Source organism: Prunus persica, chromosome G6 (genome assembly GCF_000346465.2).
Source record: "Prunus persica cultivar Lovell chromosome G6, Prunus_persica_NCBIv2, whole genome shotgun sequence".
Lineage (NCBI taxonomy): Eukaryota > Viridiplantae > Streptophyta > Magnoliopsida > Rosales > Rosaceae > Prunus > Prunus persica.
Window position 1 is genome coordinate 29,771,903 of NC_034014.1, and position 21,462 is coordinate 29,793,364.

At 36.1% G+C, this 21,462-nt stretch overlaps 4 protein-coding genes across 8 annotated transcripts; 2 read left to right on the plus strand and 2 right to left on the minus strand.

The window, feature by feature from the left end:
- LOC18772169 (ethylene-responsive transcription factor 1B) lies at nucleotides 395–1,806 on the plus strand. Its single transcript, XM_020565362.1, has one exon. The coding sequence runs from the start codon at nucleotides 431–433 to the stop codon at nucleotides 1,460–1,462; it is 1,032 nt and encodes a 343-aa protein (XP_020420951.1). The 5' UTR covers nucleotides 395–430; the 3' UTR covers nucleotides 1,463–1,806.
- Nucleotides 5,493–6,854, plus strand: LOC109949533 (cullin-associated NEDD8-dissociated protein 1-like). Its single transcript, XM_020565364.1, has 3 exons — nucleotides 5,493–5,999; nucleotides 6,271–6,519; nucleotides 6,608–6,854. The coding sequence occupies exons 1-3, from the start codon at nucleotides 5,979–5,981 to the stop codon at nucleotides 6,836–6,838; spliced, it is 501 nt and encodes a 166-aa protein (XP_020420953.1). The 5' UTR covers nucleotides 5,493–5,978; the 3' UTR covers nucleotides 6,839–6,854.
- Nucleotides 13,630–14,052, minus strand: LOC109949765 (pollen-specific leucine-rich repeat extensin-like protein 1). The gene has a single exon (XM_020565921.1). The coding sequence runs from the start codon at nucleotides 14,050–14,052 to the stop codon at nucleotides 13,630–13,632; it is 423 nt and encodes a 140-aa protein (XP_020421510.1).
- LOC18773203 lies at nucleotides 14,199–18,721 on the minus strand. Of its 5 annotated transcripts, none has more exons than XR_002272332.1 (8): nucleotides 17,733–18,718; nucleotides 17,050–17,193; nucleotides 16,401–16,468; nucleotides 16,244–16,294; nucleotides 16,087–16,146; nucleotides 15,528–15,983; nucleotides 14,683–14,939; nucleotides 14,199–14,533 (listed from the first exon to the last, which is right to left on the minus strand). XR_002272332.1 is itself a non-coding variant. In XM_020567250.1 (8 exons), the coding sequence occupies exons 1-7, from the start codon at nucleotides 17,857–17,859 to the stop codon at nucleotides 14,880–14,882; spliced, it is 966 nt and encodes a 321-aa protein (XP_020422839.1). In that variant the 5' UTR covers nucleotides 17,860–18,721; the 3' UTR covers nucleotides 14,199–14,533; nucleotides 14,869–14,879. The 5 variants fall into 5 exon arrangements, 4 of the variants coding, with proteins under 4 accessions (XP_020422839.1, XP_020422840.1, XP_007206465.1 ...); XM_020567250.1 differs by having other exon boundaries at nucleotides 14,869–14,939; nucleotides 17,733–18,721; XM_020567251.1 differs by lacking the exon at nucleotides 14,683–14,939 and having other exon boundaries at nucleotides 17,733–18,716.

A 21,462-nucleotide genomic window follows, 5' to 3' on the forward strand; every position in this document is an offset into this window, starting at 1 on the left:
ATATTTCAAACATACAATTGCATTTCGAGCAAATTACTGTAAAAACACGATGACCTAGTAAGTTAAAATGACTTAAAATTAGTTTAATTTAAGTTAGGTCACCGATTGATAAAGTTGGATATATCGTATATGTGAGTGTGACAAAAACGACACGACAAAAATCGTGAGCAATCTGGTCCGGTATTGAAATTAATAAACTTGCTTAAACTTGGGGTTGGGGTGGCTGGTGTAGAAACTTGCAACTTGCAAGTGGAGAAGGAGGCTCAGCCATAGCCATGAAAACCCTCAACTCAACTCAGCCCTCCTCCTCATAATAACAAACAATAATAAGCGCAACGCACAATGAAATCATCAAGCTGATGTCATAAAATAATATTGAATTCTCACTATACCAAAAGGAACATCTAAAAAAATTGAATTCTTACCTGAGATGGCCGCCATGTGTGTCTTTGACTCACGTGGATACTTGGCCCCGCATTTCAAATTCAACCCTCTTTCTTTCCTTTTCACCATTATTTTCATTTCTTTATTATTATACTTCAAACCCATGGGGTGGGGCCTTCCCTCCCTCCTTCCCCTATATAAACGCCTAATGCGTTCGAAATATTTTCCATCACCCCAAACCACACACGCCACTCACTCACTACTACCATATCAATTCCAATTGTTCAAACGACACCTACAACAACAAAAATTCCATTTCCAAATTATTCAAACTATGGATTCTTCATTCTTCCAAAACCCCATTTCTGAATTTTCCTTTGATTCTTCTTCTTCTTCCTTCAACTCAACTCTAGATCAATACTATTCTTCTGATCATCATCATCATCTGTCATGGTCATGGGACTTTGTTGATCACCACCATCACAGTCAACCCTTGCCCCAGCTACCATTCAATGAGAACGACTCCGAAGAAATGCTTCTCTATGGAGTTCTTGCGGAGGCGCCCGCAGGAGGAGATCACAACAACTCATCGGAGACAATAACTCATTCCAACAAAGATATTCACGAAGAGGTGAATTCTTCTAATTCCACTCCCGAAGAGGATCAAGAGATTTCCTACAGAGGGGTTCGGCGGCGGCCCTGGGGAAAGTTCGCGGCGGAGATAAGAGACTCCACTCGAAACGGTGTCAGAGTTTGGTTGGGGACATTTGATACGGCGGAGGAGGCAGCCTTGGCTTATGACCAAGCAGCATTTGCCATGCGGGGGTCTTTGGCTGTCCTCAACTTTCCAGCCGACGTCGTTTATCAGTCACTTGTGGAGATGGAGTATGGATTCGAAGAGGGTTCGTCTCCGGTGTTGGCCTTGAAGAGAAGGCACTCCCTCAAGAGGAAGTCGTCAATGAACAAAAAGAAGAAATTATCAGATCATCAAAAGAATGATGATGAAGATCAGTTGGTGTTGGAGGATTTAGGCGCAGACTATTTGGAGGAGCTTCTCCGCATATCTGCGATGACCTAGCTACAAGCTAATAGCGCTGCGAGCCGTCCTCATAGAAATTGTCCGTTTGTGTCGGCCATGCCATTTTTGGACCTTGTTTTTTCTTTTTTGGGAAAGTAAAGTTGGATTGAGAAGGTGGAGATGACGGGCACTCGGTGATTCTTAGTTTCTTCTTAGATAAATGTTATTCACCTTTGTTTCTTTCCTTGTATAAATTTCAAGATAATTGATGAGTAAAGTAGCTTTTAATTAGTCAACTATGACAAAGAGAGAGAGTAGTTGGTGTACAGTTCTTTGCTAATTATTTTAGTCTATATTAATAATTGATTAATAGATTCAAAGTAGTTGAAAAAAAGAAGAAAAAGAAGAAGAAGAAAAGATAAGAGTGCTGTTGGACCTTGATTATGACCGTTCAAACAGTTATTAGAGTTAACATTTGAAAAGGCTGCTGTCACAACCAATTTCAGCTACCTAAAGAATTTATCTCACAAATAATAATATAAAATAAGAGATCATATATTACAGAGAGCCACATTATGCATTCTTCTTCTTCATCTTCTTTCTGTTTCTTATTTTTGTTTTTTGATGTCATAGAGAGCCACAATATACAAGTCAAAATCATTTTCCAATGAATTAGACCCATAAGCTTGTTTATCCTGTTGAAGAGTCAAAAGAGAATACAAGTTATGCCAAAACATCTTCTATCAATATATTTAATAAAAATACTAATAATATATGGTCGAAACCGAAAAACAATAATAAATTGAATGCATGATTGGATGGATGAGGATCTTTTGATCCTTTCTTTATTGGATCCTCTCTGAAGTATATATAAAATAAAGGAAATAATGTTAATTTCTGCGTCTCTGGGGATCGATATTTCAAAAGCCATTAACTATGTGATGCGAGATATATAGACATATAGCATTAAATTTAGCACGCCATTTATGTGTGGACCATTTCTCATTACTGATGGTGTTGGATGGATGAAGCGAAACAGTGACATGCATCAATCTCAGTTGAGGGAGACAGTGCTTGCTTTGTAATTTGTAGATGAGGCCAAAGCCTTGTTATTGTCGGCAAGCAGCAAGTGGGCAAAGCAACAACATTATATTCATGCATTTGATTTGATGATATATATAGGCTAAGGCTAGGGCTACCTTCTTCTTTTTTTATATTGATTTCTTCATATGTAGTTTTAACTTTATGGAAATAGCAGGAAAGTCACTAAGATATGCAATTTATTCATCTTTCGATTTGCATAAATTAATGTCGAAATCGCTTTTGTTGTGTTTTCTCGTTACTGTTTGGTTTTTAATATAAATGTGTATACATTATGAATCCAAAAATTCTTATATATATATATATGATAATAAAACCAATAGATATATACAGAATAACACCTAGACTAGACTTATATATAAAAAACACTAAAGCCAAGCAATGTGAAAACAATTTGTGAAAGTCATATTGGCAACATTAACCCAACTGTTGGTCATTTTTTCACAAACTTGGAATTAGTTCCAAATTTTTTGTAATTTTTGTCCCTATTTTTGCTTGTGAATTTTAAATGAGGTTTGCTAATAGAGTGGTGTCTTTCTACTTCTATTCTACCACTTTGGTTTTATATATCCAAGTGCTTTTGCCCCTCTTATTGTTTCTGGCCCTTTTCTGGTGGGCTTTCTAGTCCTTTTGGACTTCTTTGCCTCCAGTCCAGACACCCAATCAACCAATCCCATTGGGTAAAATTAATGGTTTGTCACACAACGCAAGATTCAAGAATATCGAAGGAAAAACTCGAACCATCAAATTAACAACTTCTAAAGATAAAAAGTTACACTGAACTGAAATGAAGCAAACAGATGAGAGACATTGACCACTGGCTAGACAAAAATTGATCAGTTCGTGTGTAAGACTTATTCGTTTCATCTCTACATCTACAGCACCAAAAACTGCATATACTTATATAAAAATCATGGTATAGAAGAAGCTGAGGGCTTGCATGGTGGTGTTGGTGGTGGTCGCTGCAAAAGCCTAACACGGGGCTTTTCAGGTGGGGCAGGGGCTACCATATGGACGGGATTAGCGCGTCTGGGAGAAGGTGGAGCACTTCCAATTCTTCGGCCTCCTAAGTTCACAGAGAAACCAGCTGCGTTTGCAACTTGAAGCACCGTATTACCTGCATCATGGATGTCAACATGTAACGCTTGTGGCATTGCAACGTAGCTTTTGGCCATTTGACTATTTTGTGAGAGACACAGTAAGCCAACAACTAGCAATATTATCAAAAACGAGCGACAAGGAGCCATTGTTAGTTCACAGTTCACGCAGAGTCACTTGAGCTACTTAATTATGGTTTGAGTTCTTTCTTTGTAATGCTTCAAATATATATATAAATCCGTATGTACTCATTTTGTCTGGTAATGGCAATGTAAATATTGTTATGAAAATAAAAAATTATATATTGTTGAATAAGATTATATTGACTATGTCAATTTGGTCCTTCCAAGGATACAAGTCAAGAGGAGACCCAACTGCTGCCTAGAAAAGTTTTTATTTATTTATTTTTCATCCCATTGAATATTGTTATGAATATTTAGGATGGATTGTTTCTGTTGATTTTGTTGTGCTTTGTAAATCATAAATCATATTCAAACTCTACACGAATGGATTATAGACAAAAACCCATCCCTACTTCTTTCTACTTTGTGATGAGCAGAAGGGAAAATTAATATTTTATGATCATTGACTAAACCCCATCCTCATATAGACAACAAAACCCGCATCCCAATGCTTTTCAAGTAAAATATTTAGACGGCAAGAAAAAGACCAAGAACTCCTGTCCTGTTTATTTCGAGTTGCATTTTCTTTAATTAATTATTCATTATATATTCCAACGAGAAAATGTTCACGGCAAGTGAATTCAAACTTGATCATACCTCTTGTAATATAATAATAGTGCCAATATAAAAGAAACTTTGCAAACCAACCTTTCAATGAGACTTTTGCAATATAAAATATGTTGATATTTCTCCCTTCCTTGCCTATTGAAGGACTACATGACGTTCTGTCTCTTTTATTTTTATTTTTATTTTATATTTTTACAGTTATTATGAAATATTTTATTCAATTTCGTTTTCATTCCCGATATAAAACCAAAAATAAAAATTCAAAAAAGAACTGAGTATAGCCAAGCGGGTTTAGGGTAATGACCTAATAGTATTGGATTATACTCTAAACTACTCTTATTGATAAACAAAAATCGGAAAAAAAAATTAAAAGAAAAAAGGGATCACAATATATATATATATATAAAGAGTATAGCCGATCGGCTATACTATTTATTAAAAATATATCAAAACAAAAAAAGTGCAGCCGACCGGCTATACTAGTTTTTAAAAAAATTTAAAAAATAGAGTATAGCCGCGCTGCTATACTATTTATTAGAAAAAAACAAAAGAGGACCCGCTCAGCGATTAGGTGCCAACATATCAAAATAAGTATAGCCGAGCGGCTAATGTCTATTTTTTTGCCTTTCTTTTCTGAAGATATACATACATTTGGGAGTACTCTGTATTATTATGTACGTGTTAAGTTTCTACGACCTTAAGTGTTTTGCATTCAGGCATTTGCTGTCATTGCTGCTTCTCCATTGAAAATAGATCTATCATGTGTGTTGGAGAAAGTGATTGCATAGTTGACTGCATTCTTAAGGAAGGTATGGGAATTTACTTAATTTGTTGCTGAATTCATAATCCTTTTTACAAAATGTTTTATGAGAATTTTTCTTAGAATCACTCAAAGACCTATGAAATTAATCCTAATATTCTTTGCCTTTGTGGAAATCAGGCTAATCGGCCTCTAAGACAGGCAACATTGGGGACCCGGAATTCCCTAATTGTTGCTTATGGAGATAAAATTGGCTTATCTGCTTATGAAGTTATTATTGTACAACTTGCCACACTGATACGGTTTCTCTTGCTACTTCCACCAATTTTATTTTCTTCTTTTCAAATTTTTGTGTGATTGGTGGCTGGGTGGTTTAGTTTCTGAACCCTAGTGTCTATCTAATACCCATTTCCAGTGATTCGGACTTGCATATGACGGCCCTCGCCCTGGAACTCTGCTGCACCTTGATGGCAGACAGGTCAAGCCCGGTTGTTGGTTTGGCTGTTAGAAACAAACTTCTTCCGCAAGCACTAACGTTAATTAAGAGCTCATTGCTTCCGGAGCAAGCCCTTTTGGTAATTTTATCTATCTAACTGGTTGTCTTGATCTAGAAACTTTGCTTGAGAACATTCTTTGTTGGATACTGCCGGCTTTGCAAAACTTTTTTGCTTCCTTGGTGTATTCTGCAAACACAAGTTTTGATACCTTACTAGACTTTCTGCTATCAAGTGCTAAACCATCTCCCCAGTCAGGTGGGGTTGCAAAACAAGATTTGTATTCAATAGCTCAATGTGTGGTTGTCCTTTGCCTTGCTGCTGGTGATCAGCAATGTTCATCTACCGAGACATGCTAACTGAAATTCTCAAAGATGACAGCAGTACAAAATTCAGTAAGTCCCCCTCCCGAAAGAAAACAACTCAGTTAGGGTTATCTTCACAGATGACAGTGTTTTGGTTTTTGTAAGCAAATAGGGATAGACTAATTAACTTTTCACGATTTATTATTACTTGTTAATCTTAAAAAATGAAGGCAATTTAGTGGTAGGCAAACTCTCGTTATAAATTTGGGGTAGATTGATTGAATCTAGTTGATTTATTGTTTTTTATTATTATTTAACTTTTATTTGAGCCCAGTGTAATTGCTTTCTTCATATGATATAGACTAAGCAGCACCTTGCTTTGCTGTGTCTCGGGGAGATTGGAAGGAGGAAAGATCTAAGCTCCCATGACCATATAGAGAATATTGTCATTGAGTCCTTTCAATCTCCTTTTGAAGAGATCAAATCTGCAGCCTCCTACGCTCTTGGCAATATTGCTGTTGGTAACCTGCTCAAGTATTTGCATTTTATTTTGGACCAGATTGACAGTCAACAGAAAAAACAGTATCTCTTGCTTCATTCTCCGAAGGAGGTGCATTCTTCTGAACTTTAAGAGCCTGATTTTGTTTCCTGAAATGTTTTTTCTGTTGGGTATGAGTTTATTTTCAACCATTTTTCAGGTCATAGCTATAGATAAAGCAGAGTTTCAGGATTCGAGTGTTGAGAAGAAACTTAATTTACTTTTTAATCACTGTGAAAGCGAGGAAGAGGGTGTTCGCAATGTAGCAGCTGAGTGTGTGGGTAAAATTGCACTTATTGAACCTGCAAAACTTGTTCCTGCACTTAAGGTATTATCTGGTCAAATGACCCTGTGCCTTCTCCATAAGATTATGAGTAAAGAGTATTTTTAACTTTTATTTTTAAGTATAGCCGAGTAAAGATTATTAAATTTTATTTTTAAGTATGGGCGAGCGGATATACTTAAAATAAAAATAAAAATTGTATAGCCAAACGGCTATGCTATATACTGAAAAATAAAAATAAAAATAGTATAGCCGTACGGCTATACATTTTTTTTTTCCCTGACTTCAAAGATAACCTGATTCTAACATCATTTGGCCTTTCATGAGATGAAATTGGTTCTATATGATGAAAAATAAGATTGTTCTGTAAAAATAATAGACTAGTTTAAAGGATTGTTGTGGCTTTACTCATTAAGTAATACTAAGAGTAATTTATAAAACGTAATAATTTTTCAATTTGATTCTAGAAGTCGACAAGAAAATTTGAATAGTGGGAAAAAAATAATGTCCAACCAAACTACATATTTAATTAATTGAGGCTTGAACTAGCTGTTAGGTCTCGTTTGATGACTAGTATTGCATTGGATTGGATAACTCCTTATATTTAAAGCATAGGTTTAAGGAAAAAATGAAAAAAAAATAAAAAAATATTGACCAAGTTGAAGGTAGAAGATGGATTACTCATGAAGAAAACTTATCCCATCTAATCCCCATAAAATTGTAGAATAGCAACACTTTATAATTAATCCCTCCTAATCCCCCAAAAATGGAAAATCATTCACATCTACCTTCATTTCCTCCATCAAAATACCTTAGATCTAGCGACTTATCCAATCTAATCCTAAGTGAGTGATCTTGAACTAGAATTGGAGGAGTTAGTAGAGGGAGGAGTTGTCATCATTGTCCTTCATTTAGGAGAGAGTGAAGAGAGAAGGGAATAAAGCGGGAGAGGGAAAGAGACTTTTATATATCGGATAACTTTAATACGTATAGCCGGGCGGCTATACTTAAAAATAAAAGTAAAACAATAGTATAGCTGCGCGGCTATACTACACTTAAAAATAAAAAATTAGTATAGCCATGCTGTGATACTAAATAAAAAATAAAAAAAAATAGTAAGCCGTCCGGCTACGTACTCCTTCAATATATTATATTTCAAACGTATAGCCGTGCGGCTATACGATTTATTAAAAAAATAATAATAAAGAAAAAAACACAAGTATATAGCCGAGTTAATGTATTATTTATTAAAAAATTTATAATTTTCGCAAGTTACAACTCAAAAGTTCAGCCACTATATAATATTTTATAATAATTTATTTTAAAATTTTAATATAATTTATTTTTATTCAATCATATGTGAAAATTATGTGTGTATTATTGAAAACTTTGTAAAAAACACTTGTATTAAATATGAAAAATATGTACATACGTGTACAATACATGTATTGTATGTTTGCTTTATAAAAGAACTTGTATTTTATCGAGCCTTTACCACGTGTACAAAAAATGAAAATATTGTTGAAAAATACATACGTACTAAATTCTTTATAATTCGACTACTAAACAAAAAAAAATACTAAATTCTGTAAATGGATAATAGAGACTGAATAATGACCTAATAGTAATGGATAATGTGATAAACTACTCTTATCTAAAAAAACAAAAACAAAAACGAACAGCTATACTATTGATTATTAAAAAAATTTAAAAAGGACCATCGTATAGCCGTGCGGCTATACTATATTATTCCAAAAAAAATTTATTAAAACACAGGCCTATAGCCGTACGGCCTCCCCAGTTTGGCATCTTAGTTTCGAGTCCATCTATTAATTATATTGGCAATGGCATATATACATATACTGTAGGAAATAGCGAATGAAGCTTGTGTAAGTCATTAAGCAGGACATGGCATGGAAGGTGTAGATGGGCACCAAACTGTGACGAGACTTGCAAGCATAAGGAAGAGGCGGTCCTAGGAGAGTGTGAATTTGGTATATGCTGTTGACGTGAGTCTCCTTATTAATCAAGGAGATTTATTTCCTTGATTAATTAAGGGATTTACTTTCTCATTTTTATTTAGTTGACAAATCTTTGTATAATTAGGAGATATTATCCTAATTGATTACTGTATCTATTTCTTTGTAAAGCACTCATGTAAACTCCTATATATACCTCCTTATGGAGAAGCATATAATCCAACCTAATACATTTAAACCATATTCATATTTTAGCATGGTATCAGAGCAATTGATCATAGGTTGTCTCTAAACCCTTATCTCAAATTTCTTATATTCAAATTCAAAACCCTAAATCAAATTCCTCATAATTTTCCCCAAATCCAAATCCCTCAAATCTAAAGTCCTCAAATCCTCTTATCCAAATTCCTAAACATATACCCTCAAATCTTATACACATACACCTCTTAAATCCAATTCCTACATCAAATTCCTCATCTTTTCATATCACATCTTACTTCCGCTACGATGTTAGGAACCCCTACGATTCTCCATCTTATTGTAGACTCACAGAAGCATGCGGTCAATCCTGCTGACCCGGCTACCCTGACTCCTGCTTCTATCACCACCACCAAAAGTTCTACTTTTCATACGTCCTCTAAAAACTCCGCATGGATTATCCACTCGTGCGCTACGGATCACATGACATTTGATCCTGGTAAACTTATTAATCGCAAATCATACACTCCGTCGATGGTGTCTAATGCTAATGGTACCCTCTCCCCTGTGGTTGGGAAGAGTTCTCTATCTCTCTCTACTTCTCTACATCCGGATTCTGTATTACTTGTTCCATCTTTGGAACATAACCTGTTATCTGTTGCACAACTTACTACTACTTTGGGGTGTATTGTAACATTTTGGGGGAATCATTGTGTTTTTCAAGACATCCTCAGAGGAACAACAATTGGTCGTGGTACTCGACGGGTTAAATTCTATTACTTGGAATGGGCACCGGATAGTAAGGTCATGGGTGGTTAAGCTTTCACAACCAGTGAAACTCATCCTGAGGGGGAGAGAGACAAAATTTGGTTATGGCATAAACATCTTGGGCATGCCTCGTTCGGTTATCTTAAAAAGTTGTTTCCATCATTATTTTTTAGTCTTGATGTTTCTAGCTTCTAGTGTGATACATGTGAATTGGCTAAGAGCCATCGTGTCCCATTACCATTAAATTCAAATTAGAGTTTGGTTCCGTTTTCCCTTGTTCATTCTGATGTTTGGGGACCTGCTAAAATTGCCACTCCAATAGGGGTGCGATGGTTTGTTACATTTATAGATGATTGCACACGCATAACTTGGGTTTCCCTTCTTAAAACAAAAGGGGAAGTCAGTTTCAAGTTTCAACAGTTTTATCAAATGGTGGAGACTCAGTTTCATGCCAGAATTTAGGTTCTTCGTTCTGACAATGGGGGAGAATTTCTTAACTATGATCTTAACCAGTTCTTACAAGATCATGGCATCATACATCAAAGCTCATGCCATTACACTCCCCAACAGAATGAGGTGGCTAAAAAGAAAAAACAAACACTTATTGGAAGTCGTTCGTGCCTTTTTCTTTGGTGCCAATATGCCACAATCATTTTAGGGCGAAACCATCGTCTCTGCAGCATACATTATCAATCAGATTCCCTTTAATATCCTAAATTTTCAAACACCACTTCAAACACTTCACCACATCTATATCCAAACACCTCTTACCCTAAACTTGGAACCCCAAATTTTTGGTTGTGTTGTATTTGTCTACTTACATGATCACCAACGAAGCAAATTGGATCCCATAGCCAAAAAGTGTGTTATCATCCCCCTAGTCAGAAAGTCTATACTTCTATGGATGTTGTGTTCCGGAAAAACGACATATATTTTTCCGTTGCACATGAGGAGCATTGCAGCACCAACACTTCTCAAATTTTTGATTTTTTTCCTTCAGAATTGTCCTAGCCTGAAAGCGACTGGTCGCATGTTGAAAGTGGCCGGTCGCCATCCTTGCTGTCCAACTCAGGAGGAGGAAACTAATGAGATTTTGCCCACTCTAGAGACTTCTTCAGCTTCAGTACCACACCAATCATCTGCTGAGGATGTCATTCAGGTAACATCTTGTCCTGAAACTGATAACATTAATGAAATATCTCATGATAATTTGATTTTAGAATGCACAGAGCCTGCATATCAAATTCCAAAACGGAAGAACCGTGGCAAACCTCCAGTACACTGCAAAGCAGATTTGAATGCCAAAGAAAAATATCTCATCAACAATTATGTATCCATTAGCAAATTATCAAAGTCACAGGTACACTTTGTGAAACAGTTTGCTGACATACCTATTCCCAACAGTGTAACTGAAGCACTAAAAGACCCAAAATGGAAAAAAGCCATGAATGAAGAAATGTGAGCTCTCCAGACGAATGGCACATGGGAACTCGTGTCATTACCTCATGGAAAGAAGACAGTGGGATGTAGGTGGATTTATAGTGTGAAACTCAAAGCAGATGGATACATTGAAAGATATAAAGCTATATTAGTAGCGAAAGGGTACACACAAAGATATGGGATAGACTACTAAGAAACCTTTGCCCCAGTAGCCAAGATTAAAACTATCAGAGTCCTTCTGTCTCTAGCAGCAAATCTCAATTGGTCATTACATCAGTTTGATGTAGAAAATGCATTCTTACATGGAGACTTGAAAGAAGAAGTATATATGGACTTACCACTAGGTTTTAACTTAGCTCGTGACAAGAAGAGTCAAGTTTGCAAGCTTAAAAAGTCATTATATGGGTTAAATCCACTATGGTATGGTTGGGCAGATTCACTAAATTCATGAAGAATTTTGGATATATACAGAGTAATGTATATCATACTTTATTCTTAAAGCGTGATGGAAGAAGACTTACTGCATTGATTGTTTATGTGGATAACATAGTCGTAACTGGAAACGACATAGGAGAGTAACTAAAACTGCAGAAGTATTTGTCTCAGAAATTTGAGATGATGGATTTAGGTGATCTGAAATACTTTCTAGAAATTGAAGTAGACAGGTCCACAACTGGTATATTTTTGTCTCAAAGGAAGTATGTATTAGATCTGCTCACTGAAACAGGAATGCTTGGATGCAAACTTGCTGATACACTCATCGAGATGAATCACAAGTTATGTAAAGGCATGGATCAAGAACCAACCAATAAGGAACAGTACCAACGCCTTGTTGAAAGGTTGATATATTTAGCCCACACAAGACCAGATATTGCATGTGCTGTAAGTATGGTTAGTCAGTTTATGCATTCACCCAGTGTGTCCCATAGGAATACAGTTGATTGGATCTTAAGATATTTAAAGTTAGCACCTGGGAAAGGATTAATGTTCTCAAAAAATAGAGATCTCGAAGTTGTTGGATATACAGATGCTGATTAGGCTAGCTCCATTGCTGATAGATGCTCTACTTCAGGTTACTTTACCTTCATGGGAGGTAATCTAGTTACTTGGCGGAATAAAAAACAAAATATGGTTTCTCGGTCTAATGCAGAAGCAGAGTATCAAGGAATGGCTCACGGAGTTTGTGAACTACTGTGGATCAGAAGACTATTGACAGAATTGGGTTTCAAGCCAGGAAAGCCAATTGAGTTACATTATGATAACAAATTAGCCATTGATATTGCCCATAATCCAGTTTAACATAATCGAACCAAACATGTTGAAGTGGATAGAAATTTTATCCAAGAGAAGATTGAGAAGAAGATCATCTACCTACCATTCGTAAAATTAGAAGATCAACTGGCAGATATCTTAACAAAAGCTGTTTGTGGCAGAGTATTTTATGACTCACTTACCAAGTTGGGCATTGGTGACATATATGCACCAACTTAAGGAGGAGTGTTGACGTGAGTCTCCTAATTAATCAAGGAGATTTATTTCCTTGATTAATTAAGGGATTTACTTTCCCATTTTATTTAGTTGACAAATCTTTGTATAATTATGAGATACTATCCTAATTGATTACTATATCTATTTTCTTGTAAAGCACTCATGTAAACTCCTATATATCTCCTTATAGAGAAGAATATAATTCAACCTAATACATTCAAACCATATTCATATTTCATTCAAATTGCACATATAATAATAAATAGAAACAACACTTCCTTTCCTTACTTAAATAAAAGGAAAGGAGAGTTCCATTTCATCGGATAATCTATTAATTATCTGCTTAATTAATATCATCCGTGTTTTATTAGATTGCATTGCATCACGTATGCATACAATATCAATATCACCTTCATATGACGTCGATATTGCCCACATTATTGTCTCATTATTCCAATATATATTAATTAAATACTTTCAAACTCATAGATATTCATCTCATCTCCACCACCTGCTTGTATGGTTTGTTGCCACAAGTGTGTGAGAATTGTGGTTGAAATTGAATAAAGGGAGCCGAAGAAAAGAAACTGATGGAAATATTAATGTCGATAGCAAAAGGAGGGTACTAGGGTGGATGAAATATTTAAGCCAATTAATGATATGTAACAAGAAGTGATCCAGAGGAGAGGAGAGTGAATGAGGATGAATAGCAAGCATTAATAAATCAATCAATGCTGCGGACAAACCATTTTTCACCCAAAATTTGAGTGAGGGCTGAAGCTAAGCTGCCACTTTGTTAATCAATCACCAGTCGAACTGTAAATTTTATAATTACAACCATCATTGAATTTGTTTGACATTTGAGTGCTTGAGAGTTGAGTTGAGAGAGGAAACACATATTTTGTTCAATTAAGGAACCTCAAGTAAGATATTCTGTTTGATAATATGCGGAAGATGAAAGAATACAAGGTGGCTCAGTTATCCTCTATATATATATGTATATATATATATATATATATATCTTTATTACGATGGTGGTGACAGCTGTAGTGGTAGTGATGGAGATGCCAATGGTGACGGTGGTGGTGGTGGGGGTGGTGGTGATGGCAGTGATGGTGACTGAAATGGCAGCGACGGCGGTGGTGCTGATGAGTTTGATGATGGAGATGGCTGCAGTGGTGGCAACATTGGCGTCTCTGGAGGAGGAGGAGGAGGTATTAAGGCGAAATGGCCACGAGGACGATTAAACAGAGGTGGCGGCGGCGGAGATCGAAAGCGACTGGGTATCATAGAAGAAGCTGCTGTTGCTTCTGCTTCTGCTTCAGAATCAGAGGCCTTCACCCTCTCTTTAAAACCTGATCCTGCTACTGGGAGTCCCACACCCACATTAATCAACAACACTAATAAACTCACCACCACCAACAACAAATATGAAACACTAACACCCATTTGGATGGAGCTCTGTTGCAAATGGAGTATGTATCATCTACTTTATATGTATCTATGGACTATGGGGTTTGCTGCTTGCTCCTGCTCGATTTATATAAATAAAACAAGTATCATGTGGTGTACTCGTGTCCGTCAGAAGATACACATTTCAATTCAATTAATATCCACCCACTCCAATCGATATAAATAATACTTGGAAAACACAAACACAAGAAGAAGAAAAAAGAACATATTGCATTTACTTCAAATTTGACAATCATGCAGTTACCTACCTCATCCATCCCCCTAAACTAACATCAAGATCTACCCAGTATACATATTACATATACAATAAAATGCAGGCCGTGTAGAAAAGCATTCCAATTTGACATAACAGCTTGGTGCTGCAAACGAAAGGGTCATATTTTGCAACAGAGTTCCACCTTCCAAGAATATATGAATCTCATGACGGCTTCAGTGCTCTCACCGCCGCAGCAAAAATCTAAAATTCATTGACAAAAGTCTTCAGGTCAGGCAATTCACAAATGGCTATTATTACACTCCACTAATTGACAGTAGTACATCAAGAGTTTCAACATATGCACAATAAAACAATTGAAAGAAGATGGCATCACAAGCGCCACTTATTACCAGGTTTATTATTGTATCCTGACCATCAATATTAGGTTACATCAAATAGGATCCAAATTAGGTGACTAGAGCTAGCCAACGCTTAATAAACCCACAGCTGACAAATATCAGATGAAAAGGCCTATTTTCCACTTTGAGGAGCCTTTTGTTTTCAACCAAGAGGGCTTTCGGGCATTGGATCCTCACCAATGTTTGCATTACTCATGCGGACGGTCTCTCTTCCGCTTCATGTGCTCCCCTCTAGGTGAAATGCTGCCCTACCGATGCATTGTTTTACAAACCAAAGTAAGAATTCTATTATAGTTCTGTCTTCACTCCACAACCAGATATATTCTATGCAGCCTTGTAATGCCTTTTGGTTAAAATGACCCAACCTCAAATCAAATACTACATACAGCTACACAAAATACAAAACCAGATTTCACAAATAAAATAATTCAAATCTGATTTTTTAATTCCCGAAACAGGGGAACAGAATGAACTAGAACAAAGGACATTATTGTACTGCAAGCAGTGGAATTATGCAATAAGAAAATATGTTCATAAGGAAGGTGAAGAAGGAATTAAGTTACAAGTATAGACTCAAAATCAGCTTGCAGTAGAGCATCAAAGAGCACAACTGATGCAGTACCGCAGCAAAATAGCACACAAACTTATGTCCCAAAATTGTCATATTTCAGCTTGTATGACGTGTCAAAGTCATGCATAAAAATCAAATTACAATGAAACTAGACCTTATAAAATATTAAACTACATTGACTTCACACACAATTCTTATAATGGAATCAAAGTGTGCATGCACTTGTTTCAGGTATACTACAAAACTGAGAGAAAAAAGTGCATACCTTAGAAGGTGCACCAGGATGAGGTCTCAAACCTCCAGAAGAAGGTTGACTGGGGCGGGTGATTTCCTCATACTTAATGGGACTTATTTTCTCCTTGTTATTTGATGTTAATGCCCCCTTATTAGAGGTCTCACTTAAGTTAGCAGATGGCGTTGTATCCTCTTCAAAAGATTCACTCTTTAATGGAAGTGTCCTTACAGATTGTGCTGTATTAGTTTGGGGAGTTGTTTCAAGATCTTGAACTTTCTTGGAGAACTGTGTAGCTGCTGCTCGTGCACCAGCTATGGCCGCTGTGAGACTTGAAGATCTCTCCAGTTCAGAAGTTCTAGTTTCTGGGACATTTGCAGAGATAGACCCTGGTTTCAACGAAAATGGATCTTGTGGATTTGGAAGTAAAAATTTTACTGGAAGGGGACCTTCAACCGGGGTAAGACCTCTAATAGCAGCTTCATATATCTGAGACAGGTAAATAAGTTAGATCCACTACAAAATATACTCACAGAGAGAGAGAGAGAGAGAGAGAGAGAGAGAGAGAGAGAGAGAGAGAGAGAGTATGCACCTTCTTTTCCAAGTTATAAACACCTTGGTACCCACGCATCTCAAACGGAATTAACAATTTCTGCATTAATCAGATCAACAAAAGCTTTATTATATAAAATGGTTACTTCTTCAAATCACAGGAGTAGCCAGAAATGGACCAGTGTGAAAATACACACCTGTGGCTGCTCGCAAAGCCAACATAAATCAGTTTGTGCTTCCAGCCTCACCTGCATATGAACAGTCAAAGCTTAATCAACACAGTCTTGGAGCCCATGAAATCATTACCTTGCTATATTATGAAATAAAAAGGTCATAAGTAAATAGGTAGCCCACCCCTTCAGGTACCATCTCCCAGCATGCTAGTTCTTCACGTCTAACACATCCAACCACTTCAACACACCCTATGTCAAAGATGAAACTGAATGTCAAAATTTGTGTGCATGAGAGAGAGATATAGACGAAGAAAGAGAAACATAATATCCAAAGAAACTTCAGTATTTTTATATAATAGAATTATGGAATTATTAACAAAACATGGAGTCATAAACCAAAAGCACAAGATGTCTACAAGAGAAACCCACCTAGGAAAGCACGACAAAGAACGTTTAAAACAACCGTCATAAAAGCTATACAGAACAGAAGTTTTACTATGGAAGTATTTTGCCATCCCCCCACCTCTCAAAAAAAGGGAAGTAAAGAAACAGCCTCAGTAAAACATCTTAGAATAAAGAGACTTCAAACTTTAGCTGCAAAAGTTTCCAAAAGGCTACGTATTCCTGAGCTTAATAATTGATTCACATGCAAATATGTTAGCAACACAACTTGAACCAGCCGACTCAAAATCCAGTTGGTATAAGCATGACGTCTGAGGGTGCCTTTGGGTATTTTCATCCTTTCTTTCCAGTTATCTGATTGATCTTAACATCCCCAAATTTGTGCACACAAGGAACGTGCATCACAAAAAGTACCAAACTTGGAATACCTAAAAGTCTTGAAACTGGATAATACTCTGGAAATTTAAGATCAGCGATTCCATCCACTGCATAAATTTCCCTGTAGAAGTCCTCCATTGCTTTGATTGTAGCCTCATCAGGAACCTTACTAGCGGCATGAATCCAAAGGCGCCCTTCAGAATACAAATTCAAGGCTTTAGAAAAAGGCTCATCTCAAAGTTCAAAATTATAATGGCAATGAATATAATCATAATAACAAGAGCACCCCAAAAAAAAAAACAAAAAAAACAAAAAGATCAAAATTGAAGAGCAAAAAACCAATTTAACAACAGTAATGCTTGATAATCCTACATTAAACTTTTTCCTTTTAAAGAATAAAAAGAGAAGATTGATATCCCACTAAGTAGTTTAAACGTTCAGCGGACAATTCAGCGAGTTAACCAAAAAATCCAATCTTTTGCACAAAATCAAATGCTTACAAACTAAAAAATTAGCAGCTTACTTAAAGTTTTCTACTTGTTCAGTTCCCAATATATAAAATATTTCTAACACTCAATATTCTCACCCTCTCCTTTTCCACTCTTTCCCAGCTAGCAAATAGACCACATTCTCAAAAGTTCAAAGCTTAATACTTCCACGGCAAAGATGATGCGACTAAAACCAAACGGGTATCGAAAGTTCGAACTGAATTAAGAGGTTTTAAGGTTCAAACCTCTAATAGGAGCGGCCCATGTCCGGCCTTCGATGCGCTTGATACCATAAACCAGCAAAGAAGCCCATGGCTGGTGCATAGTCAAACATGGGTTTCTGTAATTCCCAGAAGAATGCCCTCTCCTCATCTCTGCTTCTTTGATTCTTTAGAAGGGACAGGCAGTTTGATTCTCTCGCTGCTAATTGTTTCCGAGAATCTCCGATAAACTTATTAGTTACAAGACTGATTTTGATGAGTCAATAATTAGGAAAGCCTTCTTTTTTCATGTTTTAGGCGACAGCAGACAAGACTAAATTGGGAAAATCACATGTAGGGGTTGTTTTCGTAGGTATGCTTATTTTTTGGTTTTAACCTATAGTTTTTTGTTTTTATTTTTTTTTTCTCCTTTTGGTTTTTAACCTATTCAATTTTCTTTTTAAGCTTATTTATTGTAGTGCTCCTTAAAACATCGGTCAAATCTCATTTTACAGGCACAAAGTTAAGGTGGTCCACTTTCATCCCTTGACAAAGGTTTGATGACTCACTTTACCCCTGTTGTCAACTCCATCCAAAATTTTACTAAATTTAATAACGTGGCAGGAATATTTTTGTAATTTCATACACATGAATTATTAAACTAATTAAGTGGGTGAGGTGGATATCACATGGAATTAAAACTTAATTAAAAGATTTTAAATCAAAATATATAAAATAATAATTAAAAAATCTAGAAAAATTAACCAAACAAAATTCAAAAACAAACCCATGCCATCTCATCCTCCATCCCCCATCCTAATTCCCCTCCCCCATCTCATCCTTCAGACTCTCTCTTTCTTAGATTGCCTTCACCTGAGGAATCTTTCATCTTTTCTTTTCCCCTTCTTTGTTTCTTTGGTTACAAACTTCTGTTTTCGCTGCTACTTTTATGTCCAGCAATCTCTCTCTCTCTCTCTCTCTCTCTGCGCACAAAGAACCCATATTCAAATTTGGGTTAGGGTCGTTACTCTCTCTCTCCCCATTTCGCGCACATAAGACAATGTCATACGCAGACCCAGTTTGTCGAAACAAATTCAGAGTTTGCTGGCGGTCATGGGGTTGTTGGGTGGTGCAATGGGTATTTGGTGGTGGTGGGTGGGGATGGGAGAAACGCAGTGGGTGTTTGATTTTAAATTAAAATATCAACCTGGGTTAGAGGGTTTGAAGAAACAAAGAAAGAGACATGGAGAGAGAGGAAAAGATAAGGGTTGGGTGGCTTGGGAACTGATCTCCACTGTAATTTTTTTTTTGCTTTTGCTCTGTTTCTCCTTGGCAGAGAGATCAGAGATCAAATGATGATTGAGTGATGGGGTTGGTGGGTGGCGAGAATTGTGGCGGCTGGCGGAGTGATTGGGTGTTGGGTAGGATTTTTAATTATTAGAATATATATTTTTTAATTTTGTTATTTTTAATTATTATAATATTTAATTATATGTTTACCTATGTGGAAGTAGGCTGAACTTGCCATGTCACCCACTCAATAGGTGTAATGATTCATGTGTAAAACAATTTACAAAAACACTTATGCCACGTAACCAAATTTAACAGAGTTTTAAATGGAGTTGTAAGGGTGGGCACTCAAACCGGAGAACCGAAAATCCGAACCGAACCGCACCGAATCAAATCGGAAAAAAACCAAGTTGACCAAAAAGTCAAAAATCGAACCGGACCGGTTTGGACCGGTTCCGGATCCGGTTCCATGTCTTCAAAAACCGAACCGGGCCAAACCGAATCGGTGAAACTAAAAAAATATATAATTTCAATATATATTTATATTTAATGCTATATTTTTAATTTCACTAAAAAAAACTTAATATTTATCCAAGTTCAATGTCAAAATATTTCTCTTTTCTCACTTTAATATTTATTTTTTATATAAAATTGAATAATTTGTTAATTTTCAAGTAAAAATAATAATATTTCAGTTGAGAATTGTATTAAAAAATAATTTTTATAATCCAGTTCAAAATCGAACCGGAACCGGAACCGGACCGAAATCGGTTCAAACCGAACCGGACAATTTTTGAAAATTTTTTATTAAAATCGAACGAACCAAACCAGATAAATAGTACCGGATCGGTTCTAATTTGAGGCAAAAATCGGTCCAAACCGAACTGTGCCCACCCCTATGGAGTTGATGACATGGGGCAAAATGAGTCACCAAACCTCGGTCAATTGATGAAAGTGAGCTATTTTAACTTTGGGGGGTCAAGTGAGAATTGACTGAAGTTTCAGGAGGCACTACAGTAAATAAGCCTTCTTTTTATGGCATGCTTATTGATTCGTAATCAGAATGAAGAGAAATTGAATTGAGGAAACTTTAGAATTTAATCAAACTGTTTATTAAACTATATAGAATGGTATTGATTAAATTGTTTATTAAATTATCATGAATCGAAATTGAAACTAATTAAATTATTAAATGGCTTATTTATGGATATGCACTCTGTGCTTTCAAAATAGTCTTAGATTATCACTAGTTGAATTGAAGCCATTATAGGAACCTGTTACCTGTCTCTATTTAAAATCCACCCCAAAATCTCTTTTGAGTCTTCTCTTCTCGTCTCTGACGACAGCACGAGCGACCATGGACATGATCATTGGGACCGACAAGGAAGGTTACGTTGAGCTTTTTGTGAAGTGGTACGAGGATATAGAAATCCTCCAGATGGTGAAGAAGAGGTTAATTTTCCCCTCCATTGAGAACTAGGATCCAGACAGACATACTCGTTATATATACTAGCCTCGTAAATATTATATATATATATATATCTCTCATTTAATTTTAATTATGTGTTTGCTTAGGGTTGTAAAAGCCATATCAACGATGGATATCGACAACGTGAACAACGGCATCGCTGATACGCCAAAGCAGAAATTGAAGTGGTACAGAATCCAGAAATCGTCCAAATATTTAAGAAGATGTTTGGCCCTTCACTGTACGAAGACGTCGTGCCTGACCCCACCTCGTTCCTCGGTCGCTGCCCTAATATTTAAGAAGATGTCTAGTCCTTTTTTAAGGTTTAGTTTATGATTCTAAGATTTTGGGTGAAGTCACTCTTGTTTGATTTGTTTGACTCCAATCCAATCCAAAAGGAGTTGATGGGCCCAGAAGAATTAATATACTAGTAATAATATGGTAAAGCTCATTCACACTGATTCCCCTCAATGTCAATGTAGAGTCTGAAAGTAGAAATTTCAGTTTATAAATATTCGTAACTTAGAATCTTATTAAGCAATCAGACTGTAAAACTCAGAAACACATTATGCTTTCATATTCAAATCCTAATAAGAATCTAAATGATGATACTTCTCCAGTACTTTGCTTCTCATTTTGGACTCCTACGTACATGGTTTTTTGTTTTAACTTTATGTGCAACAATTAGATTGATAGAGAAAGACCATAAAAGAAAAGGAGAAGTCTTCGTCCATCTTCACTAGAACTATATCCAGATATGAGAAGAATGTTGAATGACCCAGATGAGAGAAGGTGAACAGAAGAAGACCACCAAACTGAGAAATGAAAACAACATGTTTGAGATAGAAATCAAATTACTTAACTATTTCAAATTCTTTAGAGTTGACTACAATATGAAATTAATGACTCACTATGAGGGTACCTCCATACAAGTGAAATTAAACTATTTCATTTTAGGCTTTTCTTTTTCAAAAAAGAAAAGAAAAAATTCCATTATTACTTAAACCATTCTTGATT